General features: G+C 37.2%; 1 protein-coding gene across 1 annotated transcript in view; it reads right to left on the bottom strand.

The window, feature by feature from the left end:
- The window catches only part of PRKACB (protein kinase cAMP-activated catalytic subunit beta), a 143,186-nt gene extending 133,652 nt beyond the window's left edge, over positions 1-9,534 (bottom strand). The window contains exon 1 of the mRNA XM_065882066.1: positions 9,440-9,534. Within this exon, the coding sequence (XP_065738138.1) occupies positions 9,440-9,485 (46 nt within the window). The 5' untranslated portion in view covers positions 9,486-9,534. The remainder of the gene's footprint in view (positions 1-9,439) is intronic.
- Between the last annotated feature and the right edge of the window lie 12,383 nt (positions 9,535-21,917).

Genomic DNA, 21,917 nt, shown 5'->3' with positions numbered 1-21,917 from the left:
ATATCACAATGTGTAGTAGGAGAAACAGCTGAGAAATCAATGTTAGTATAAGTGCTAGAGTTACAGATGTAAACGCCTCCAAAATGGACCCAAAACCAATTTCTATTTAAGTCAGTTACAGTCTATTTCCCAAGATGATCTCAGAAATTCTATACTTATTCCCATAGAAACTCCTATGTTGTATTTTCACCCTAGTATCAATCTCAGGCACCTGTGTATCATTGTACATTTTTATCATAAATATCTGAATGTATCTGTCTCCCAGCTTAAGGATAGGAACTAAGTCTTACATTTATTCTCATATTTGCATTTATGGACTAGCACAATGCCTGGTACAAGGTAGGCACTTACTAAGTACTGACTGAGAATAACTTAAGGATTGAATGAATGACAAACAAATAACTATTCTGTCTCTGCATCATTCTATCAGTTGAATTATAGCTTATTTAGTAACCTCAAGACTACAGCCTAAAGAGAGATTCATATTCTTCCCCAGTTTAACCTTTCATGGCTTCTATACATCTAGGGAGCTGAGCTAGGACAGGATCCTAGCTGAGCTAGGATTGGAGGAGCTAAATTAGCAGAATTGGCTCTTAGAAAAGAAGCTAAGTAATATCTGTACAAACACTTTCTTTCAATTTTGTGGCTCACATACCACAACGGTCTGCTGATGCTATATGGTCTTCTACTTGAATAAGTGGAAATTGAATACCCATTAAGTAGAACCTTAAAATAATGAGATCTCAAGACAGTATCTTTGATTTTCTGAGTCAAAGTCCAGATGGAGAATACAGACTTGCCAAGGACTCATAGGTTTAGATTCAACAGTTGTTTTACTAGAAAACAAAAATTTCAGAAGTCATTGAAAAGTTAACATTAAATGAATAGTAGGCAACAGGGAATACAACCTTAAACCATAGCCATAAAGCCTGGGACTTTATACCTGTAACAGCAAATCAGCTAAAGATATGGCATTTACATTGGATTTTATAAGGCAGCCCTAATGTCAAATGTGCTACTGAATTATCCTTCATTGTGAACTGTCAATTAGTTCATTTCTCTCTTTAAAGGAGTCCCTTCTTTTTTTCTGGCCACGCCATGTAGTATGTGGGATCTTAGTTCCCCGACCAGGGATCAAACCCGTGCTCCCTGCAGTGGAAGCGCAGAGTCTTAAGCACTGGACCACCGGGGAAGTCCCAAGTAGTCCCAAATTTGATTCAGAAAATTATCCACACAAATACAGAACATTACTGAATCTAACTTATATTATAACCAAAAAGTAAAAAACCAAATTGTTACTGCAGGAAATACTCTATACTTCCTACAAAATTCTCATGATTATGCATTTACTTGTCTAAAGCTTCCACTAGACTATGAGCTACATGAAGACAACTCCGTATCTCCTACACGCCCCCCCAAGAAATTTAAAAAAATGAATTATAATGGATTGAAATATAAAAATTTAAGCTACACCTCCATCTCTAATTAAGCAAGTTAAGTTATACCTCTATATTTAAGCAACTTTTAAGCTATACCTCCATATCAGGGGAAATAATTTATTTTTTGCATTATGGTAGTAAACCTCAATATTAGCAAGAAAGAGGTCTACTAATACTGATGAGTCTTTTTGAAGCTGTAACGGGCTGAAAGGGTTACAAGACCTATAAAAAGAATAAAAGCGCATCAACACTTTCCAGCAATTTTTAAGTTGATAAAAATACTAGCTGAATTTGTAAGCACAAATGTTTTTACCTTTAAACATAAATAATCAGTTAAATATATTTATTCTCTAAGCCAAGTTTATGAAGGTTTCACTGTACTTCCTTTTATTTGCTCTACAACTAGCTTTTATAAGTTTTGAGGAATAGCCCATGAGTTTTAGTGTTTTAAATTTAGGTGAATAATGCCAGATTTTCTCTGTCTATACTATTTGGTTTATACACTTCAATCGTGTAGCCCTAATCTTTCTAGAATGAAGAGTTCTGGGGGTTCTTTTTGTTTGTTTTTTTGTTTTAAGTTTATCCTCATACAATAGACCAATTCACTTACTCCCATTAGCTGCCCTGATCTTAACTTTCTCCAGTTCTGCTATAAACAAAACATCATAACTACACATAATATGTTAAGGATTTTACACTAAGAGTAGACTGTTTTATGTTTTGTTTCTAATACACTCCCTTGATGACCAACATTTAAGTGGTCCCTTTACCTACAGCAGAACATGAAAATATCTTCAAAGATCAATACAGTGATTCCAAAATTTGTTTCTTAGGCCAAAACTCAGAAGTTATCGTTCTTTAAGTACAGATCAAAAATTTCCCCTAAATAAATTACCTTGTATATGCTCACACTGAGGATCATTTGCCATTTCTCTACCCACATAATTCTGTAAGACTCCTCTATAATTTATTCCTGTCTTGCTACTTTTAAAATATACCTTCTTTCTTTTAATAAATATATGGGAATAACTGAATTATAAAGCTGGAAAAGGCCACAGCCTCTTTATCAAATTCATCCTTCTCAATTTTATAGTACAGCTTGGAGGTATTAAAACACTTGTCTAAAGCAAACTAATGGAAAGAATTAGAAAAGAGAATTTAGATTTTTCTTATTCTAAGTTTATATTCCTACTATTAAATCACACTTTAACTTTTTAATATCAATTTTAAAGAACGCTAAGGGAAGAATATTGATATTTACTTAGTACAATATATGTTGGTACTATATTTTACATGTTTTTTCCACTATTCCACATGACTCTACAAAACTCAACAGCATATAGGATGCTTACTTTAACTATAAAAGTAACATTTTATCTGACTTTAAATTATTTTGTTTCTTTAAAAGTTACACTGTTCTCATCAGTGCTTTGGCTTTTACTTTTTTCAAAACAAAGAAGCTAAACTTTTAGTGGCTACAGTTCTTAATTTACAGAAGTCATGTCAGATGTCATATATAGTTTTATAGCTTCTAAACAGCTGGCCTTAAAAGGGGAGCAAAATGAGGATGAAATTTGGAAAAGATCCTTTGACCATCCAAGGTCATTCTTTCCCTCACAGCTGGGAGAATTATAGACAATCCACACATAAAACAACCAATCAGAAATCATTTTTCAGAAATGCCATAGGCACCCTGAGTTCAATATGCCCCCCCAAATCTGTTCCTCCCCTTATATCCATTTCCTAACTCCATTACTGGCATTACAACCCAGCAACCAAGACACAGAAGCTAAAAACTTGGGAGTTATTCCCAATTCCTCCTTTTCCTCATTCCCAACATGCAATCAGTACAGTACAGGCTGCTTATTTTTAGTTTCCAAATTTCTCACATTTCAGATTCTTCCTGTATCTCTACCTCTACCACCTTGATTCAGACCCTCAAAGTCCCTCACTTGAGAGAGGGAGCCTTCTAATTGATCTTCCTGCCTCCAAACACTTCACTTGTTCCATGGTGACATCTTCACATTACCACCAAAGTAATCTCTCTAAAACCCAAATTTTATCATATCTTTCTCTTATTTCACAGTAGCTCCCTAATGTCCATGGGATAAAATTCAAACTCTTTTCATGGTCTCTGTCCATTTCTTCAGTCTCATCTTTCATTGTACAATCTCCCCTCTTCCCTACCACGAACCCCATCCTCTATCATTTAGTCATAATGGACAACTTACTTTCGTCCCTGAATATGTCATGCTGTTTCACCCCTCTGTATCTTTGCTCACTCTGTGCGCTCTCTCTACTCAGAACATACTTCCTCCTGTGATCCTGCTGTTGAACATTTACGATTTTCAATGTTCAACTCTAGGCTCACCTCATCTTTGCAGTCCTTTTTGAACTTCACTTCCCCCCACCTCTGTGGAAATGACCATACTTTCTATTGGTTCCCCCAGTGAACTTTTACAAAAGCATTTGTAACAGTTTTTTTTTGTTTTGTTTTGTTTTTTTGTTTTTCATTAAGTTGTTGACATGTCTGTCTCCCCCTTCTGAAACACAGGTACTTTGGAGCAGATACTGTATCCTATTCAACCTTTATTCCCATAGACTTGCATAAAGTCTGTCACATATTAGGAACTCAATATGTAGAATGAATGAACAAATGAACAAAGAAAAGAACAACACAGGGACTCTTGAGGAATATTTTTTAAATTAAGATAAAATACTCCAAATAATATGGTACTGACCTAGGTATATTTACCTCCTATAAGTTCCACATTTTCCTATTTAACATAGTTTTTTTCCGTTAAAAACCTAAGATTTATTCCCTTGAGGAAATGTGGACACATATGTGTACTAACATTTATTATCACATAGCTATATAGACAATTTTGTAAATTATACTAATTATTTTATTAATTTAATGGAATATCAAAATGACTTATGGTCAACTCCTTACTATCTGAAAGAATCTTAATAGCTATGTTGGCTTACCTAGTACCTTTTCATCTGCTGCTTCTGCCACTCAGCCATGGCTTACTTCTCTAAACTGGCTTTCATGCCTCTAATTATCCTGCTGCTGGCAATGAAAAGCAACAATCTGTTTATATCCTAAGTAGAGGACACTGGCCAGGAGAATGGGAAAAATGGTTCCTGAGCAGGACGGTAATTTTACACAGTAGATGATCTGCACAAAATGAATCAGAGAATCATGGAACTGTATGAGATAATATGTATTTATCATCCAAATAGTGTGGCTGTTTATTTTCACTTTTTGTTCTTTATTTTTTAACCTAAGGAAGACTACTCCAAAATAATTCTGGCAATCTATTAAAATGGAATAAATATCTGTTGCTGATTTTCTTTTAAAAAATATGATAATTGAAAAGTTTAAAGACATAAGATATGAGATCACTGAACTTGTTCCTAATCAACATTTAAATCTATAAAAATTTTCAATAAAAATGTATTCACTGGGATTCAGTATTAAAAACTGATAAATTCTAATTGTAGTAGAGTCCAATAAGGAAATTAACTTTGTACCTAACTTTACAGATTATACACAAATTACTAAACTATAATAATCTGTTCACTAGATGTATAAATGCTTATTCAGAGGAAACACTGAAGAAATAAGTTAATTTCTAGTATGAAAAAAGACAAATACAGCATTTTGTTCATCTGTACAAACTTGTGAGGATCCACAAATTACCAAGATGATGGAAAGATGGGTTGGTGTTTTTATTACATGTAAAGACAGCTATGCTCTAAACGTGTGGTACCCAATATACCAAACACTAACTGCCACATGTAGGTTAAAAATTCAGTTTATCAGTTGCCCAGGTTACATTTCAAGTGCTCAATAGCTGCATGTAGCTAGTGGCTACCACATGAGACAATATAAACATTTCTATCACAGCAGCAAGTTTGATTGGATAGTGCTATTGTAAACCATGGTAAAATGCAAATTTCCAAGTACTTTTAAAATGGCAATATAAGTTCAAAAGTAATTTTTCAATTGGCTATTTCACAGAAAGGGAAAGTATACATTTACAAATGAGAAAAAAAGGATTAAATATTAATGAATGCTTTAAGTATATAAAATTAATTTTCTATGGCTTAATTTGAAATTATACCACATTGAATCTGAAAAGACTTTCAAAGTAATTTAATCCTTCATCCTCAATTTACAGAAATTGAATCTAGAAGACAGTACAAGGAAAAATTAACTCTTTCATTTAAGATACCTACTATATCCAAATAAAGATACTATTGGAAACCACCAAAATTTTCTATAATAATAAACAGATTAAAATGAAGTATAAGCTATTCTGTGTATCTTAGAATCAGATTTTCCACTGGGTACAGAGGCTGTTTGCACAGTGGTTAGGATTTCAGGTTCTGGGGTTAACCTGCCTAAGTTCAAACGTTACTCCCTGACTTACTAGCTGTGCAACCTTAGACAAGTCATTTAAGCTCTCTGAGCCTCCTTTTTCTCACCTATAAAATGGAGAAATAACTAAACTATATCATACAGTTGAAAAGATTAAGTGAAATTATGCATGCAAAGTACTAGAGAACCTGGCACATAGTAAGCCTTTAAAAAATGCTAGTTTTTATGAAACTTGCATTTTGGTTGAAACTAGTCTACTGGTGACTTTCTTTAACTTCCATTCATCTTCAAAAGTTCTTAAGACAGAGGGACTCTGGAAAACATTCAAAACTCATTATATGAACACTGGCTTACAGGTGGCTCTACCACTTGCAGTCATGGGAGAATCTGCATCCAAACCTCTACCAACACTTTACCCATAGGTCTCAACAACTTGGCGCTAAGAGTGTAACATAAAGCCCCAAGCAACATGTGGTGGGGGGTAGAGGACATCTAATATTTGTTTGTTTTTTAATGAAATAAACAAAAAACCCCTCCTAGGCTAAAACAGGTGGCATCTGTTTTTATGTTGGGGGCTGTGAGTAAAGTAAAAAGTGGGAGACAGGATAAGTAAAACAATTTTGAATGACAAGTTCAAAATTTCTCAGAGAATTGTATGCTCACTTATTTTTCTAAAATTTATACTTCTGCATATTAGCTGAAGTTTAAATAACTACAGTCAGATTTTGAGACACATATTTTTTACTAGAGTAATTTTTAAAAAATACACAGAACAGGTATGTAAAAGTAACAGTTGCTCTTTCATTAAGTTTTAAGACATATCAATACAATTTCCTACTTCACTACAGTAGAATAATAGGTACCCAACTTAATGTGATCTCCAGAAACTGTGGAGATGAAAATGAAATCTCCCCAGCTTTCAAGTCTTACCCCAGAAAATGTTTTATTCTAAGTGTAGGGGGATAGATTTCAACAGAGTACAACATAAGCACCAGATGATCAAAGCTAACTAAGACCGTTCTCAAATATTTTTATGCCCAGCTTCATTCTTCTGGAATATTTTTAGAACTAAGCTCCAGAGTCACCTGTATGAGGCACGGGCCAAACCTCAAATCCTAACTGGCCTGATATTTTTATATCATCATTTCAAATCAAACATTTTCCTATGGGTAGTTTTCAGAGTTTTAAGTTCATTTTCCATAATGTTAGCACTTGTCATATTTTGCTTTTCACTTAACTTTTATATGTACATTTTCTCTCTCACACTAGATAGTAAAATTTCTTGAGCTTTTACTTACAGAGTCTCCATATGAAACTAATACACTTTGTAGATATTTTGAAAATATTCGTATTAATTGATTACTTAGTGATACAGTATGGAGTCAGGGCATCAGATTCTATTCCTTACTCTGATATCACGAATAGCATGATCTCAGCTCCAGCTTATTCAGAGGTCAGGCACTTTGGCTTTGAAATGGAATGATTACACAGGATGATCTCTAGAATTACTTATATTTCTAAAAATTTATGCTTTTATGTATCAGCTGAAGTTTAAATAACTACATTCAAATTTTGAAAAGCATATATTTTCAAAAGTAATTTTTAAAAACTATACAGAACAGTTAGGTATATGATGGTAAAAGTTGTTCTTTCATTAAGTTTTAAGATATACTGATAAAATTTCTTTGTTCACCACAGTAGAACAGCAGCAACGTGCACCTGATAACATTGCTCCAAATAAAATTACAAACTGATCAACATGTGACACTTGCAATGATTGTCCCAATGAGACATAGCTTGCTATTTTCTTTTATCACTTCACAACATTTATTCAAACTACTATAATGACCTTCAGTTTCCATAAATAAACTTATATAAAAAGCTGGCTAACATACTTAAGAACTAGGCTATCACTAACAGTTAAAGCTTAGGAAAGAATTTATTCATAGGAATAATTTCAAGATATTTTGATAAACATCTTAAGTTTCCTTTCTGTTTCCTGTAAATATTCCAAGATTATCCCATAGCTACGAGCTTCAAATTAATACTGTCTAGGGGAGAATTAGTTTGGTAACTTAATAATGGAAACATATAAATCACAAAAGAGTCTACTATTACTGTTAAAAATATAAACACTGTACAGGCCAGCACTTGTTAATAAAAATCACTGATATGACTCCATTACCAAGCACACTCTTTGTAATACAATTAGCACATGTTTTATCTTTAGCTTTAAATTAAAAAGGAAAATGATGAAAGGCACAAGTAATTCTTTACTTTCCGCATTAATACTTTTTGTACAGTTAGTTACTACATTTGTGCAATTAAAGAAAAAAAACACTAAAATTCTACCTCTATATTGGCTTTTTAAAATCTCCATATCACATATTAAAGACATTAAACTTTTCTGGAGCTCCTGAAAATTAACACCAAAACTTTATTGGTGAAACACAAACCACATAATCTGATCTAACTATTCACATTAAACAAAATGAATGACTAGATATTTCCCAATCGATTCTGCTTTACTGATACCGAAAAAAGCTATTTCCTTCATGCTAAATTATGAAATTAACCTAAAACATAGTAAAAACATAGAAGCATTAAAAGATACTATTTACACAAACTGGAATAAATTCATCAGGCATTCCCTCAAGTGCTGAGATGTCATTTACTCCCGGTCACACAACGAATACTATTTGTTTTCTGTTCATCCTGAATTATCAAATCTGAGTTGAACCTCGCAAAGGCAAAAACCATCCAGACTGACTGACGGATTGATTGATAGATAAATAAATAAATAAAACCATATAGCCATACAGAAATTCATGACTTTTTACTGTTTGGTGTAAAGTGTAGAGTGCCTGCACTTTCAGCTCTCAGAAGAAATCCACCGTATTCTGGAAGCACTTCAATTCAGAGTGACCTTTAAGTTTTATAGACATTGTGGCAAATTCTTGCATGTCTCAAGAAAAGGCAAACCTGCCTTGCTTTTTTTCTCTAATGGTAAAAGTTTTTGTTTACTCTTATTACATTTTCCACTCCTAATCTGAAAAGACGGAGGATCTCTAAAACGTAGTTGCCCACTTAGGATTAACCTCACCTGCGGAGGACCAGACCCGCAGCCCCTCACCTGATGATAAGGTTGGGATGGACCCAAGTGATGGAGGGAAAAGAGCCAACTCTGCTCACAACACTACCTGTGGCTCCCAAAGAGGTGGCCCGTGTTTTGGGGGGGGGGGGGGGGGGAGCGAGGGCTGGGATGGTCCAAGAGACTTCTTTATCCGGACCATATTTGGGGAAGCATCTAAGCATCGGAGACCCCCACCCCCACCCCACACACGGCGCGCGCTCTAGTGAAAGACGGAATTGCAGGGACCGCTCTCCTCCCTCGCCCTCTCCATCCGGCCCTCGGCGCTCAGCCCTCGCGCCGGAGCTGGGGGGAGGGGGTGGAAGAGGAAGGGAGCGGGTCCCCAGGGTCCCCTCGAGTGGCTCCCGGCGGCCGCTGCGAGGCCTGGACCGTGTCAGCGGCCTCCGGGCTCCGACCGGGAGGGGCGCTCGGTGCCCCGTTCCGGCCCGCCCGGCGGGCCCCCAGACCCAGCCCTTGACTCACCGCTCTCCACCTCGCTGCCTTTCTTGGCGGTCGCCGCGTTCCCCATGACTGAGACGATGAAAGGAAGGGGTCAGGGAGGGGAAGGGGAGCCGGGGCCGTCCCCGCCGCTCCACAGGCTGAGGCAACTCCTGCTTCTGCACCGGTCAGCGCGGTCAGTGCTCTCGGCGCTGGCGGCCGGAGTGCGGGCGGGAAGACTGGGCCGGTTCTCAGGCCAAGGCTTCAGCAAACTCTTCAGCCCCGGCGGCAACAGCGATATCAACGGCAGCAACGGTGGCGGCGGCGGCGGCTGTGGCTGGCAGACACTCCCCCTTCCCCCGCCCCGCCCCCCCTGCGCGCCCCCCGGCAGCAGCGCGCCGGGGCCCCGACCCTGTCCCTCTTCACCAGCGGGCGCGCGCGCCGGAAGTGACGTGCCGGCCGGGTACAAGGGCGGCGGGCTGAGGGGGGCCGAGCCTGGGGCAGCGGACTCGGGTAACCTCGGCTGGCACCTCAGCGGCCCACCGATACGGGAGGTGGTGGCCCGGACTTGGTCTCGGATGCCCATCCTCAAGATCTGGGAGGCGGCGTGGGGACCGTTAGCTTTGAGTAACCTGTCGTCTCTCAGCCTGGCCTCCCCCACGCCCTGGAGGTCGCACGCGAGGGAAGCCCCCTGGTTCGCCCCACTGGGCTTTGCGGACTGGTCAGTACCAGCCGAGGGAACAAGTTCGTCCCTAATCCTGATCGTGGTTCCGAGCCTGTCTTTGCCTCACAGATCCAGGTGTTCACCGAGCCCACCACGTTGTCCTCCTGGTTCTTAGGCACCAGTCACAAGACCTTTGATGTTCCCAGTGCAGTTTTCATTCTCTGGTTGTGCGGGATCGCTCTCAGGTTTTGTCAAATACCCCAGAGAGAAAGGAAAGTATTACTATTTCTACAGAATGTCTGTTGATGTGAATCATTGTATTTAGCAGCTCTCTGTGTAGATGTCAAAATAAATGCATTCCTAATTGGTAACTGCGTTTTTCTTAACATACATCTTGAATTTGTGAATAGTTTTACTTACCAGGTTAATTTTTTGTGGCACTCTAGTATTTTTTGTTGCATGTTTCTTTGAATTTTGCGTCGTGAGCATTTATTCTAAATTTAGTGTAGAAAAACTGTAACTTCCCTAGGGGCAGAGACTACTAAATTTATTTTGTGTCCCCAAGACACCAGGCACAGTAGGTATTTAATGGATAGTTGATGACTTGAAAGTAAGCAGAGGAAATCTCTCAGAATTTTTTTTGAAATAGCTTTCATTACTGACAAAAACAGAGTGGTAACTGTAGAAGTTTCTCAGTAAGTTCTTCCTGCTGTTTCTTATTACTATTTCTGTTAAATTAATTTAACGAAGGTTTATATCATGTATACTGTATTCCAAGTACTACCATGTAGGTAGCAACTCATTTGATCCTCAAGAACCCTATGAGATATGGAGTTTTACTCTCATTATTTCACTTGTGAACAAACTGAGGCACAGAGAAGTTAAGCAATTTACCCTAGATTACACAGCTATTACCTCTTTGAAGCAGGATTTGAACCTAGGTAGTTGGGCTCTAAGTCTGACTTTTTGTCCATAATGTTATGTAAATGTTATGGTAAATTGCTTTCTCTCCATTTAAAGTTACCTTGACTTGAAAAGATGGATGCATAATGAGTTTATTTCTTGGGGAAATTCATTATTGTTTTCTGGGTTTCCATTAAATCCAAGTAATATAAAAATTGTAGAGAAGGAAGGATTTGAACTAGCTGTGAGGTATTGTGTCAGCATGCAACAATGTTCCAACAATGTCACATCCTTCCAATCACATTTAGTTTTGTGTTGTGGATGTGATATTTTGCCCTACATACATAGGAAGTTCAATAAATAGCATTAAGCCATATATGAAATAAAAAAATCTTTTTGATATACTTTATTCTGGATGGAATCTTTCTAGAATCCTGGGAGACTCATACTGCCCTCATTGGGGTAAGTTTTGAAATGTATTCCTTTTTAGAGACCAGCTTTAATAATAAAAGAGTGGTTATATGCATAATTTGTCCCTATCCTTAACATAATTTTGAATTCTAGGTCTCTAACAAGAGGGTAGCCATCTGTTTTGTAAATGATTAATTTGCAGAAGAGAGAGTTGACAGGGATTACAGAGTTAAGATGCATTATAACTACATCCTAGAAAGTTAATAAAAAATTCAGCTTTACAAATTTCTCTCTCAATTTAACTTTATCATTCATTGTTTAAGAAATTAAATTAATTGTTAAGAAAGGAAAAGATCATCAACAATTGGAAATATCTTGGTTTTTATTCTGTATACTATTATTTCTGGGGGTTTTTTTGTTTGTTTTTTTTGCGATACACTAGCCTCTCACTGCTGCGGCCTCTCCCGTTGCGGAGGACAGGTACGCGCAGGCCCAGCGGCCATGGCCCACGGGCCCAGCCGCTCCGCGGCACGCGGGATCCTCCCGGACCGGGGCACGAACCCACATCCCCTGCATCAACAGCCGGACTCTCAACCACTGCGCCACCAGGGAAGTCCCTATTTCTGTTTTTTTTTATATTAACTTACACTGCTGCTCTGATTCTAGAAGACTATACTTCAAGAGTATAGTTTCATGAATCGTTTTCAATTAGTAAACATTCACAATCATCTAGTTGTAATTATATACAAGTTGCTTTTTCATTATTAGAGAAGAGTTCTCTTTAGGAATCCATTGTTTATATAGCATCTAAAAGACTATATTTCAAGAATTGTTTATTTACACCTAGAAAGGGCAGAAATGTCATTAACTGTACAGTTATTCTTGAATAACTGGAGCTAGAATGGGGCAACTGCTATCCTTTGCCACTAATGCCTTTTCTATAACCTGGACAAGCACAAAGGTAGAACTAAATCTTGTTTCCCTAGGAAAGCAGATGCAGAAAAAAGGAAGTGATAACGGAGAAAAGACTTTGAGTTCCCTTCTGTATAATATTGTATCTAAGAACATACAGCACTATGTAGCAGGAAAAATTGGACCAGTGGTAGTTGCTTTGGAAAGAATTATCCTTACATTTTCTAGTACTTTATAAAAACACTTTCACATGCCGTTGTTTATCTGATCCCACAACAAACCTGCATGAGCAAGACAGATTATATTAGCCACAATTTACAAATGAGGAAAAAGTTCAAAGAAGTGAAGTAACTAGGCCAAGTTCACTCAAATTGTAAGTGACAGAGCACTAGGTTATATACCATTAATGTGTGAAACAAGTGTAATCTCAGTCTCATTAAGATTAGGTTTTATTATCCACATTTTGCAGATGAGAAAACTGAGCCTTAGGAGCAAAGGGTCTCAGCCCTGTATTCTTCCTAGAGTCACCTTTTCAGAAAGGAGTGAGAAAGGGGGGAAAAATTAGTAAATTGTTATTCCTATTTATTTTGTAGTTTTTACTTATACTATCAACTAGATTTCCAAGTCCTTTTAAAAAGTAAACACCCTCAAAAACAATGTATGTCAAAAACACTTGTTTTTCCTTTACAATCACCAGGACAGGTAAACTGAAATTGATAATCGTTGGAAAATATGACCAGGTCATTTTGTCTTTATATTGTATTTTACATCAAGTAAGTGCAAATGAGAATTTATTTAACCATCATAAAATTATGATTATTTTGAATGATAACTAGTAATCCACACAGCCTAATATTTCATTATTTTACAGTATTATATGTCCTGAACCTAATGATACCACATTAAGTATCAAAGGGCAGAATAGTACTTCCAAAGTGAGGAAGTTATTTTATAGTTAATAAATTACAAATATGATAATTGTTCAAATCATTCTAGTACAGTGCAAAGTTTTCCAGTTGAGCATAATCCTAATCCCTTGGTTCATAAATTTATTATCTGAAGTTTGATATTCACCTTTTTGGGTATTCCCTTACAGTTGAGGTGACTAAAATAGTTGACTGTGGTTAAGTAACCTGCTCAGAGTCAACAAAAATGAACTTGTACCAGAGTGGAATTGTAGCCTATCTCTTGGATAGGGACTAGAATACAAACTGAAAACATTAAGGAAAACCTGGAGGGGAGAACAAAACCAACATTTTTTTTCCTTTCTTAATATGTAATACACTCAGAAAAGTATATGTTTGGGATATTCGGATTTTACCAGTGTGTTTTGTCAAAACTATGACTAAATTTCTGCTCTTTCAGTTCGGCACTATGCATTTTTAGAGAGTAACTTGATCAAAAAATAACACTCAAATTTACAAAACTTTTTCTTCTTTATGAAATCACCAAACAAATGGGGCATGAACTTTCATGAAATCTCAGCTTTTACAACTGAAGCCCATCTGTGACCAAGGTGAATCTGGCCCACTAAATTAACAATATATTCATATTATTGATAGCGACAAACCAGAGTGGTATGCAGTAAAGTAGAAAGAGTTTGAGCTTTGTAGTCAGAAAAATCTGAGTATGTCTTTTGGTACGGCCGCAATCTGAGACCTTCACATAAATTACTTTATTCCCCTTTGCCTTAGTTTCCTAAAGTGTGAAGTTATATGGATTAAATTAAATCACCTATGAAAAGCACCTAGGATAAACTTGTTGTATAATAGGCACAATGACCCAATAACATTCTATGTTTTCTTGCATTTATGTTTCAATAACAATCATTCAACAAATATGATTCCAACAAATTTAATGAGTCCTTACTATATGCAAAGCATGATGGGCTTACAAAGGTGAATAAAATCTGTGCCCTGCCCTCAAGGAGTTTTTGTTTAAGGCAAGAAAGACACATTTAGCAATTGCTTAAGCAAGTAAGCAATTATGTAAAGCAAGACTCATTAACTTTGTACTATAATGTAAATAAATCACTGAGGAAACATAAGAAAAGTGTTGTTAAATGATCAACCGCATAGAGAATTTAGCATTGGATTTTGTTCTTAAGTGGGGAAAATCATTGAAAACTAAGAACAGGAAATCGGAGCAGGGGCTTGTATGACTGTCCTTAGATCAAAATCAGATGCTATGGAAGGAGTTGTAAGAGTTGCAACCTTCCTACTGGAATATAAGCTACTTTGTCATAACTATATCTACTGTATCCAGAGTGATGTCTGAAAAAAAAGTAGGTGCTTATTCATAAGTGAATGAATTGTAGTTTCAGACTAAGATCATGCTCATTTGGAGAAACCTTACATGGCTTTTAAGAAATGTGGACTTCGTTCACTATGCAATAAACACTGAAGATATTTAAAGAAAGGAGTGATATAATCCACATTTTATTAGTAAGCTAACTTTGATAGCAGTGTGTTAGATATATTGGATGATCAATAGACTGTCAGCACACAGACTTGTAAGGTAGCTGCTGTAATTGTTAGACCCAAACGGTCTACGAGGGATTCCAACTCGCCCAAGAACCGCCAAGAGTCGAGAGCCGCTGCAACACGCAAGAGGTTTATTAGGAGCCGATGCACCGGGGTTCCCTGAACCTCACGCAGGAGGCCGATGGGGAACCCCTAAAAGCGGAATCACATACTTTTTATAGGTTTATTTACTCATAGGGCGGGTATATTCTCACAATGATTGGGTAAATGTGGTGACTTTTGAATTCATTGGCTTAGGAACTTTTGTCCCACCTTCTGGCCGTTATAGTTGTCTGTTCATTGTGGCGGTTAGGGCGTATACCTGTTACGGGCAACTGGAAAATTACCCGCTGTCTGGCAAGTCCCCGTCAACTGAAAAACTCCAAGAATTGGTTTCGATAGGGAGAAGGAGTGGCGCACGATAGGGAGAAGAATTGGTTTCGATAGGGAGAAGGAGTGGCGCACGATAGGGAGAAGAATTGGTTTACGGGAACAAGTGAGGGGGTGGAAAGTCCCTAAAGGCCCCACATAATAAAAGAATGACATGAAATCATTGAGTGGTGTAGCAGCAGTGGAAGAGAAAAGAAAGGATGCATGTGAGACATTTGAATGTAAGAGTAACAGGATTAAAACAACTGTTGGGTTGGCCAAAAGCTTCGTTCGTTTTTTTCCTCTAGTAGCACTTAGTTGTCTTTAACTTCATTCAAAATAATTTTGTTAGATTGTATGTGACAGCTGTCATATCAGCATGTATTTAAAAAAAGACATCAAAACTGCTGAATTTTTGTGTAGCCATTTTAATATTGAAGATGGAAGAAAAAAAGCAACATTTTCAGCATATTCTGCTTTATTATTTCAAAAAATGTAAAAATGCAACTGAGATTTAAAAAAAGACTTGTGCCGTGTATGGAGAAGGTGCTGTGACTAATCGAACATGTCAAAAGTGGGTTGTGAAGTTTTGTGCTGGAGATCTCTCTCTGGACGATGCTCAACTGGGTAGACCAGTTGAAGTTGATAGTGATCGAATTAAGACATTAACTGAGAAAATCTACGTTATACCACGTGGGAGATAGCCGACATACTCAAAATATCCAAATCAAGTGCTGAAAATAATTTGCACCAGCTTGGTTATGTGAATCACTTTGATGTTTGGGTTCCACGCAAGAAGCAAAAAAACCCTTCTTGACCATATTTCCACATGCGATTCTCTACTTAGATGTAATGAAAATGTTCCGTTTCAAAAACAAATTGTGATGGGCCATGAAAAGTGGATACTGTACAATAATGTGGAATGGAAGAGATTGTGGGGCAAGCGAAATGAACCACCACCAACGACACCACAATCTGGTCTTCATCCAAAGAAGGTGATGTTATGTATATGGTGGGATTGGAAGGGAGTCCTCTATGATGAGCTCCTTTTGGAAAACCAAACGATTAATTCTAACAAGTATTGCTTCCAATTAGACCAACTGAAAGCCACACTCGATGAAAAGCGTCCGGAATTAGTCAACAGAAAGCGCATAATTTTCCATCAGGATACTGCAAGACCACATGTTTCTTTGTTGACCAGGCAAAAACTGTTACAGTTTGGCTGGGAGGTTCTGATTCATCTGCCGTATTCACCAGACTTTGCACCTTCGGATTTCCATTTATTTAGATCTTTACAAAATTCTCTTAATGCAAAAAAATTTCAGTTACCTGGAAGACTGTAAAAGGCACCTGGAAGGGTTCTTTTCTCAAAAAGATTAAAAGTTTTGGGAAGATGAAATTATGAAGTTGCCTGAAAAATGGCAAAAGGTAGTGGAACAAAAGTGTGAATAGGTTGTTCCATAAAGTTCTTGGTGAAAAGGAAAAGTGTTCCTTTTATTTTTATTTAAAGCCAAGGTAGAGTTATGTCAGCATCATGATAGCATAAGACCACTGTGGTCATTTCTGTCCCCCACCCCCAACACACACACACAACAAAGGGGACAGCATCAGTTCCCTTTGACCTGCACCATGACCACTTGTTTGGGTTATTTAATTTGTCTTAGTTTGGGGGCAGTGGTATGATTTGAGCTTAAAAAATATTGGTACCATTTAAAATCATTTTCTTCTGTAACCATCTCTCTTAATGAGGTTTCCTGATATTCCACCCTCCAGTCCCTTCATGGGAAGAGTGTTGGATTGCTGAATGGAATTGGTAAAAAAATTGAAGTTATTATTTCAGACTTCAGTACTGATGATAGTGTCTGAGTCAGGATAAGCTGAGTCATGACCCTGGGGGTAGGTGATTCAATCAGGATAGGAAAATCTCCTGAGAGCCTGCTTCCCCTCCCCACCCAGAATGCTGTTAAAAAGTAGGCAGGCGGGGGGTGGGGGTGGGGGGGTGGGAATTCTCTTCAGATCTCAGGGGCATAAAAGTGTTCCTAAGTGCAAGAAAAGTGTGATGGGCTTTATGGAGAAAATATGTATTAATAAGCTTCATTCAGGCATAAGTTATAGAGCAGTTGGCTGAGAGTTCAACATGCTGTTTCCCCACCACCACCACCAACAACAAATATTCATTTGAATTTGTTGAATAAAAGTGACTTTGTGGGAGCTGGGGGTCCAGCACCACAGTCCTGGGCCAGCACACACAGGAGGAATCTCACCCACCCATGCATCAGGTAATATAGGCAGAGGGACCTTGGTTCCAGCTGTGAACACTGATGTGACCCACATACTAGCTCTAGCCCCTCTCAACCAGTCTGGAAGCCCCAGGGGAACATTGACTCAGGCAATCACCCATGGATGAGAGAGACTTTGCTGAAGTCCAGGTTTCCAGAGGAAAAGATCCAACATGCCACTGGAGAAAAAAATACGAGTTTTGAGTTTGGATGCATTGGTGTGGGTAAGAGGAACAGTTTGATTTTACCCAAGTCACTCCTCCCCCAAGGGATGCACAATTTAGGGTTAAGAGAATTCTTCCTTGGCCCGTGGTTTCTCCCATGGGGGAAAAGGAGAGCATGTGAGTGAGAACCCAGCTTCCCCAGCTGTGTGGATTCTTCCAAAGAGGCTCATTTCTCCCTCACCCCATCTACAAAACTAAATGAAGACCTCCATGACTAGGGGACAAGAAGAATCTGGGAAAGTCACACATAGAATATTTGTAGGGCATTAAACTGACACTGATCCTATTAACTAAATATAGACTCCATCAAGAAGCCTGCCCACAAAACACTGAGGAAGCCCCACTTGTGGATACCCGTGACTGGGCCACGGGCAACCCCAACACATCCTGTGCTTTTCCCACACACCCTCTCCACTCTGCAGCCAGCACACTGTACGTGATCCCAAAGGTGGTGAGCAAAAACAAGCTTTAGAGGATGGCTAGTGAGCATGCACAGAAAGCAGGCCTGAATCTTTGGGTCAGGAAGAGACCACAAACTTAAGCTGTAACACCAGTTTTGGAGAAACAAAGAGAGGCTGTCAGGCACTCCACCTGGTGCACTGCAGGATTGAGAGAAGGCATACAGGTTAAGAATTCTGCCACAAGAGGGAGCAGGTGTAACCATAGAAGGTCTGAGAAAGCCTCAAAATTTCTAGCAGGGCTGATGGAAGGTAATTCTCACCCAAAAGCAGTTAGTAAAGACTGGAAGAGGAGACTGCTATTTGTATGCAAAGACAGCAACACAAAATTCTAAGGAACATGAAAAATCAAGAAAACATAACCACAAAAGGATCACAGTAGTCTTCCAGTAACTGAACCCAAAGACACGTAGATCTATGATTTACCCAATAAAAAATTCAAAATAGTCTGAGGGAAACTCAATGAGCTACAAGAAAACACAGAAAGACAATTCAACAAAATCACGAAAACAGTACATCAATAAAATAAGAAATTTAACAAAGAGATGTAAGTCATAAAAAGAGAACAAAACAGAAATTCTGGAGCTGAAAAATTCAATGAATGAAATAAAAAATGCAATAGACAGCATCAAGAACAGACTTTATCATGCAGAAGAAAGAATCATTGAAATTGAAGATAAGACTTTTTAAATTGTTTAGTAAGAGGGAAAATAAAATAGTGAAAGTCTGTGTAATCTATAGTATACCATCAAAATAGCCAATTTTCAAATCATTGGACTTCCAGAGGGAGAAGAGAAAAAGGGGGCAGAAAGCTTATTTATTTTTTAATTGTTAAAAATTGAAGTATAGTTGATTTACAATATTATATTAGTTTCAGATGTAGAGCATAGTGGTTCAATATTTCAATAGATTATACTCCATTTAAAGGTATTATAAAATATTGACTATATTCCCTGTGCTGTACAGTATATCCTGTTGCTTATTTATTTTATACATAGTAGTTTGTGCTTTTTAACCCCTCATCCCTATTCTGCCCCTACCGCTACCCTGTCCCCACTGGTATCCACTAATTTGTTCTCTATATCTGTCAGTGTCTTTCTGTTTTTGTTATATCCACTCATCTGTTTATTATTTAGATACCACGCATAAGTGATAACATGCAGCATTTGTCTTTTTCTGTCTGACAAATTTCAGTAAGCATAATACCCTCTAGGCCCATCCATATTGCTGCAATTGGCAAAATTTCATTCTTTTTTATGGCAGAGTAATATTCCAGTGTGTGTGTGTGTGTGTGTGTGTGTGTGTGTGTGTGTGTGTACGTATATATATATATATATATGTGTGTGTGTGTGTGTGTCACATCTTCTTTATCCATTCATCTCTTGATAGACACTTAGATTGCTTCCATATCTTGGATATTGTAAATAATGCTGTTATGAATATTGGGGTGCCTGTATCTTTTCGAATTTTAGTGTTTTTATTTTCTTCAGATATATACCCAGGAGTGCGATTGCTGGATATAGCAGTATTTTTAGTTTGTTAAGGAACCTCCACACTCTTTCCAAAACTGACTGCACCAATTCACTTTCCAACCAACAGTGCGCTGGGGTTCCCTTTTCTCCATATCCTTGCCAACAGTTGTTATTTGTGGTCTTTTTGATGATAGCCATTCTGACAGGTGTGAGGTGATATCTCATTGTGTTTTTGGTTTGCAGATGATTACTGATGTTGAGCATTTTCCATGTGATTGTTGACCATCTATATATCTTCTTCAGAAAAATATCTGTTCAGGCCTTGTGCCCATTTTTAATAGGATTGTTTAGTGGGTTTTTTTTTTTGGTATTGTGTTTTATGAGCTGTTTATATATTTTGAATATTAACCCCTTATCAGTCATATTGTTTGCAAATACTTTGTCCCATTCATTAGGTTGTCTTTGTGTTTTATTGATGGTTTCCTTTGCTGTACAAAAGTTTTTAAGTTTAATTAGGTCCCATTTGTTTATTTTTTCTTTTGTTTCCTTTGCCTTAGGAAACAGATCCAAAAAATATTCCTATGATTTATGTCAAAGATTGTTCTGTGTATGTTTTCTTCTAAGAGTTTTATGGTTTTCTGGTCTTCCATTTAGGTCTTGAATCCATTTTTAGTTCATTTTTGTATATGGTGCTAGAAAATGTTCTATTTTCATTCTTTACATATAGCAGTCCAGTTTTCTCAGCACCACTGTTGAAGAGACTGTCTTTTCCCCATTGTATATTCTTGCTTCCTTTGTCATAGATTACTTTACCATAAGTGTATAGATTTATTTCTGGCCTCTCTATTCTGATCCATTGATGTATGTGTCTGTTTTTGTGCCAGTACCTTACACATTCACCCAAATACATACATGCGCCTCAATGTTCATAGAAGCATTATTTACAATTGCCAAGATACGGTGTGTGTATATACATATATACATTCCATTTTATATATATATATATATATATATATATATATATATATATATATATATATAATGGACTATTACTCAGCTGTAAAAAAGAATAAATTTTTGGCATTTGCAACAACATGGATGGACCTGGAGGGTATAATGCTAAGTGAAATAAGTCAGACAGAAAAAGACAAATACTGTTATCACTTATGTGGGGAATCTAAAATACAAACAGATGAATGGATATATCAAAACAGAAATAGACTGACAGATATAGAGAACAAACTAGTAGATGCCAGTAGGGAGAGGGTAGGGAGGAGGGACAAGAGAAGGGTGAGGGGTTAACAGGCACAAACTACTATGTATAAAATAAATAAATTACAAGGATATAATATACAGCACAGGGAATATAGCCAATATTATACAATAACTTTAAATGGAGCATAATCTATAAAAATATTGACTCACTATGCTGTACACCTGAAACTAATAAAATATTGTGAATCAACTATACTTCAATTATTAAAATTTTAAAAAAAAGAAGAAGAAAGCTGGCAACTGAGAAGGAAGAGGTAAAAAATGGTGAAAGGAGTTTTTCAAGCTGAAATGAAAGGTTGCTTATTAGTAACATAAAACATTTGAAAGTATGCAACACACTCATAAAGGTAAGTATATAGTCAAATTCAGAATAATCTAATGTTGTAATATGGTGGTGTGTTAACTCTAGTGTAAGGTTAAAGACAAGAGGATTAAAAATAACTATAGCTACACAATTTGTTAATCAATATACAATATAAAATGTGGTTAATTGTGACATCAAAAACAGAAAAGGAGGAGGTAAAAAGGTACAGCTTTTGTATGTGGTTGAAATTAAGTTGTTATCAGTGTAAAATAAGCTGTTATATATAAGATGTTTTATGTAAGCTTTGACAATCATCAATTCACAAAGGCAGCAAGAGAGGAAAAAAAGGAATAAGGAAACTTGAAAACAGCCAAAAAATAATTAATAAGATGGCATTAAGAAGTTCTACCTACGAATAATTACTCTAAATGTAAGTGGATTGAATTCTCCAATCAGAAGGCATAGAGTGGATGGATGGATTAAAAAAACCAAGACCAAACTATAAGCTGCCTACAAGAGACTCACTTCAGCTTTAAGGACACACATAGGTTAAAAGTGAAGGGATAGAATAAGGTATTCTATGGAAATAAAACCAAAAGAAAGCAGGGGAAGCTATAATTTTATCAGACAAAATAGACTTTAAGCCAAAAACAGTAACTAGAGACAAAGGTCATTACATAATGATAACAGGGTCAATTTATCAAGAAGATAAAACAATTGTAAACATACA

Source organism: Phocoena phocoena, chromosome 1 (genome assembly GCF_963924675.1).
Source record: "Phocoena phocoena chromosome 1, mPhoPho1.1, whole genome shotgun sequence".
In the NCBI taxonomy this organism is placed as follows: domain Eukaryota; kingdom Metazoa; phylum Chordata; class Mammalia; order Artiodactyla; family Phocoenidae; genus Phocoena; species Phocoena phocoena.
Note: the sequence above shows the minus strand (reverse complement) of the source record. Positions and strands in the feature narration are given on the sequence as shown.